At 50.1% G+C, this 5,000-nt stretch overlaps 2 protein-coding genes across 2 annotated transcripts in view; both read left to right on the top strand.

Moving 5' to 3' along the window:
• LOC128354591 (uncharacterized) overlaps positions 1-1,750 on the top strand; it is a 4,596-nt gene extending 2,846 nt beyond the window's left edge. Inside the window, exons 5-7 of the mRNA XM_053314806.1 lie at positions 270-393; positions 1,424-1,637; positions 1,741-1,750. Coding sequence (XP_053170781.1) covers positions 270-393; positions 1,424-1,637; positions 1,741-1,750 — 348 coding nt within the window. The remainder of the gene's footprint in view (positions 1-269; positions 394-1,423; positions 1,638-1,740) is intronic.
• Position 1,751: 1 nt separating this feature from the next.
• LOC128354589 (zinc finger protein ZFMSA12A-like) overlaps positions 1,752-5,000 on the top strand; it is a 7,001-nt gene continuing 3,752 nt past the window's right edge. The window contains exons 1-4 of the mRNA XM_053314805.1: positions 1,752-1,844; positions 2,572-2,609; positions 3,202-3,326; positions 4,421-5,000. The exon at positions 4,421-5,000 is cut by the window's right edge and continues 6 nt beyond it. Of these exons, the coding sequence (XP_053170780.1) occupies positions 1,753-1,844; positions 2,572-2,609; positions 3,202-3,326; positions 4,421-5,000 (835 nt within the window). The 5' untranslated portion in view covers position 1,752. The remainder of the gene's footprint in view (positions 1,845-2,571; positions 2,610-3,201; positions 3,327-4,420) is intronic.

Here is a 5,000-nt window from a genome sequence, read left to right as displayed (position 1 = left end):
GGAAGGAAGAAAGGTAGGGAGGAAGGAAGGGAGAAAGGGACAAAAGAAGGGAGTGAGGAAGGAAGGAAAAAAGGAAGAAAAGTAGGAGGGAAGGGAAGAAGGAAGAATGGAGGGAGGGATGGAGGGAGGAAGGAAGAGAGGAAGGCTCTTCCTGCTTCCTGTCGGACTCAGGTGTGTCTCCCAGGTAACTTCCTCTCTCTCGTCCTGTCCGTCAGGCTGCTTCCTGTCGGACTCACAGGTAACTTCCTCTCTCTCTTCCTGTCCGTCAGGCTGCTTCCTGGCTGCACGCTGCCCCCGGTGGTCTGGAGGACTGTCTGCAGGAGGCGGAGCCAGACGACCTGAGGGAGCTGCTGACCAATCAGAGCTGTCTGCTGGGACAGGCCACGACCACAGGTGCTAACATCAGGGGGTCAAACATGAGGCCCGAGGGCCAGAACCGGCCCCATGAGGGGTCCAATACGGCCCACTTTACTTCCTGTCTTCCTTCTTTCTTTCTTTTTCTTTCTTTCTTCCATCTGTCCTTCCTTCCTTCCCTCCTTTCTTCCCTCCTTCCTTCCTCACCTCCTTTCTTCCTTCCTTCCTTCCTCCATTTCGTCCTTCCTCACTTTCTTCCTTCCTTATTTCCTTCCTTCCATCCTTCCCTACTTTCTTCCTTCCTTCCTTCCTTCCCTCCTTTCTACCTTCCTTCCTTCCTTCCTTCCTTCCTTCCATCTCTTCCTTCCTTCCTTCCTTCCTTCCATCTCTTCCTTCCTTCCTTCCTTCCTTCTCTCTCTTCCTTCCTTTCTTTCCTTCCTTCCTCACTTTCTTCCTGCCTTCCTCCTTCCTTCCTTCCCTCCCTCCCTCCTGCCTTCCTTCCTTCCTTCCTTCCTTCCTTCCTTCCCTCCTTTCTTCCTTCCTTCCTTCCTCCATTTCGTCCTTCCTCACTTTCTTCCTTCCTTATTTCCTTCCTTCCTTCCTTCCCTACTTTCTTCCTTCCTTCCTTCCCTCCTTTCTTCCTTCCTTCCTTCCTTCTCTCTCTTCCTTCCTTTCTTTCCTTCCTTCCTCAGTTTCTTCCTGCCTTCCTCCTTCCTTCCTTCCCTCCCTCCCTCCTGCCTTCCTTCCTTCCTTCCTTCCTTCCTTCCTTCCCTCCTTTCTTCCTTCCTTCCTTCCTCCATTTCGTCCTTCCTCACTTTCTTCCTTCCTTATTTCCTTCCTTCCTTCCTTCCCTACTTTCTTCCTTCCTTCCTTCCCTCCTTTCTTCCTTCCTTCCTTCCTTCCATCTCTTCCTTCCTTCCTTCCTTCTCTCTCTTCCTTCCTTTCTTTCCTTCCTTCCTCACTTTCTTCCTGCCTTCCTCACTTCCTTCCTCCTTTTCTCCCCCCTTCCTCTTTTCCTTTCTCACTCACTCCTCACTTCCTGTAAACTGACTTCCTATTTTTTCCTCAGTGGGTTGTGACACAGAGAACTTCCTCCTCTCCGCTTGGTCCCACCCCCTCTTCACTAACCCGGCCAATCCCGACCCTCCTCCTCCTCCGGCCGACGCAGACGGCCAATCAGATCCTCCGGTCCAGCCGGACGTGGAGCTGGTGAAGGAGGAAGTGGTGGTGATGACGGAGGACGAGCAGGAGGAAGAGGAAGAGCAGGAGAAGGAGGAGGAAGAGCAGGAAGAGGAAGAGCAGGAGAAGGAGGAAGAGGAGCAGCAGGAAGAGGAAGAGCAGCAGGAAGAGGAAGAGGAGCAGGAAGTGGAAGAGGAAGAGCAGGAGGCGACTGTGATGATGTCACCAGTCGAGCAGGAGGCGTCCAATCAGCGTTCAGCAGGATCCAGCGATGAAGGTGAAGTCACACCTGTGATCCAGGACGAGGACAGGTGAGACTCTTCCTCCTCCTCTTCCTCCTCCTCTTCCTCCTCTTCCTCCTCCTCCTCCACCTCCTCCTCCTCCTCCTCCTCTTCCTCCTCCTCCTCCACCTCCTCCTCCTCCTCCTCCTCTTCTTCTCTCCTCCTCCTCCTCTTCTTCTTCTTCTCTCCTCTTCCTCCTCCTCCTCTTCCTCCTCCTCCTCCTCTTCCTCTTCCTCTCCACCTCCTCCCCCTCCTCCTCCTCTTCCTCCTCCTCCACCTCCTCCTCCTCCTCCTCCTCTTCCTCCTCCTCCTCCTCTCCACCTCCTCCTCCTCTTCCTCTTCCTCCTCTTCTTCTCTCCTCCTCCTCCTCCTCCTCTTCCTCTTCCTCCTCTTCTTCTCTCCTCCTCCTCCTCCTCCTCCTCCTCTCCACCTCCTCTTCCTCTTCCTCCTCTTCTTCTCTCCTCCTCCTCCTCCTCCTCTTCCTCTTCTTCTTCTCTCCACTTCCTCCTCCTCCTCCTCCTCCTCCTCTTCCTCTTCTTCTTCTCTCCACTTCCTCCTCCTCATCCTCCTCCTCCTCTTCCTCTTCTTCTTCTTCTCTCCACTTCCTCCTCCTTGTCCTCCTCCTCCTCCTCTTCCTCTTCTTCTTCTCTCCACTTCCTCCTCCTCCTCCTCCTCCTCCTCTTCCTCCTCTTCTTCTTCTCTCCAGATTAAAACTGACATCATACCTGTTTCATAATGTTTTTCTGTTTCCTCTCAGAGTGAAGGAGTCACCTGGAAACACAGCAGACCAATCAGGTACACACATACACACACACACACACAGAGAGACACACACACACACAAACACACACACACACACACAGAGAGACACACACACACACACACACACACACACACACACACACACACAGAGAGAGACACACACACACACACACACACACACACACAGACACAGAGAGAGAGACACACACACACACACACACAGAGAGAGAGACACACACACACACACACACACACACACAGACACAGAGAGAGAGACACACACATACACACACACACACAGAGAGAGAGACACACACACACACACACACACACACACACACACAGAGAGAGAGACACACACACACACACACACACATACATACACACACACACACACACACACAGAGACACACACACACACACACACACACACACACACACACACACACACACACACACACAGAGACAGACACACACACACACACACACACACACACACACACACACAGACAGACACACACACAGACACACACACACACACACAAAGACACACACCTCCTGCCTGCAGCTCATATATTCACTTTTCCATCTGCTCCTCTCTAAGTCCCGCCCCTTTCTTTCACAGTCGACCAATCAGATCCGCCGCAGCCCAACGTCGCCGCTAACGGCCTGTTCAGCATTTCCCATAATTCATTGCGGGTCGCTCACAAGTGTCCTCAGTGTCAGAAGTGCTTCATCTACCGCTCGCAGGTCAGTACGCTCAGATCACGGAGTACTTAGTAGTAAGTAGTAGTAGTACTAGTTCTATTAGTAGTACTAGTTATAGTTAGTAGTAGTAGTACAAGTTCTATTAGTAGTACTAGTTATAGTTAGTAGTAGTAGTACTAGTTCTATTAGTAGTACTAGTTATAGTTAGTAGTAGTACTAGTTCTATTAGTAGTACTAGTTCTATTAGTAGTACTAGTTATAGTTAGTAGTAGTAGTACTAGTTCTATTAGTAGTACTAGTTCTATTAGTAGTACTAGTTATAGTTAGTAGTAGTAGTAGTACTAGTTCTATTAGTAGTACTAGTTCTATTAGTAGTACTAGTTATAGTTAGTAGTAGTAGTACTAGTTCTATTAGTAGTACTAGTTATAGTTAGTAGTAGTAGTACTAGTTCTATTAGTAGTACTAGTTATAGTTAGTAGTAGTAGTACTAGTTCTATTAGTAGTACTAGTTATAGTTAGTAGTAGTACTAGTTCTATTAGTAGTACTAGTTCTATTAGTAGTACTAGTTATAGTTAGTAGTAGTAGTACTAGTTCTATTAGTAGTACTAGTTATAGTTAGTAGTAGTACTAGTTCTATTAGTAGTACTAGTTCTATTAGTAGTACTAGTTATAGTTAGTAGTAGTAAGTAGTAGTAGTACTAGTTATAGTTAGTAGTACTAGTTCTATTAGTAGTACTAGTTCTTGTAGTAGTAGTAATACTTAGTACTTAGTAGTTCTAGTTAGTAGTCGTAGTTCTTGTAGTAGTACTAGTCTCAGCAGTAGTAGTATCAGTAGTAGTACTAGTACAAGTTAGTGTAACTAGTACTAGTTAGTAGTAGTTCTTCTAGCAGTAGTAGTATTATTAGTAGTACTAGTTAGTAATAATACTAGTTAGTATAACCAGTTGTAGTAGTTCTAGTACTAGTTGTAGCTGTATCAGTACTAGTTAGTAGTACTAGCAGTTATATCAGTAGTACTAGTTTTAGCAGTACTAGTAGTATTAGTTAGTACTAGTTATATCAGTAGTACTAGTACTAGTTAGTGTAACCAGTTGTAGGGATTATTGTCCAATCAGCTGCTGCCGTTGTCTCCAGGTGATCCGCCACCTGAGGACCAATAAGTCTTGTGGTTCTGCGTTGACGACGTCGGGACCTCCGACCCTGCAGAGTCCGGAGCAGGAGCCCCGCCCCCCCCAGCCCGGCCCCCCCCAGCCCGACCCCCCCCAGCCCGGCCCCCCCCAGCCCGACCCCCCCCAGCCCGGCCCCTCCCAGCCCGACCCCCCCCAGCCCCGCCCCCCCAGGTCCTACTCCTGCTTCCAGTGCAGCGCCGGCTTCAGGACCAAAGCGGAGCTGCTGACCCACCAGCGGTCCCACCGGGCCCGGCCGGTCTACCGGTGCTCCCAGTGCGACAAGGAGTTCCAGCACCTGTCCAGTCTGACCAATCACAGGCAGACCCACCTGGACCGGGAGGGGTTCACCTGCGGCCGCTGCGACAAGGTGTTCCAGTCCGCCGGAGACCGGGACGCCCACCGGCTGCAGCACCGGGTCCCGGACCTGAGCTGCACCGTGTGCCGGCAGACCTTCAGCTCCCAGACGCTGCTGCTGAGACACCTGCAGACCCACTCGGTGGAGGGGGACCAGCCCGCCTATAACTGCCGCTACTGTGACCAGACCT

This window comes from Scomber japonicus, chromosome 24, assembly GCF_027409825.1.
Source record: "Scomber japonicus isolate fScoJap1 chromosome 24, fScoJap1.pri, whole genome shotgun sequence".
Lineage (NCBI taxonomy): Eukaryota > Metazoa > Chordata > Actinopteri > Scombriformes > Scombridae > Scomber > Scomber japonicus.
The sequence above is the reverse complement of the archived record's forward strand: the minus strand, read 5'-3'. Positions and strand labels throughout refer to the sequence as shown.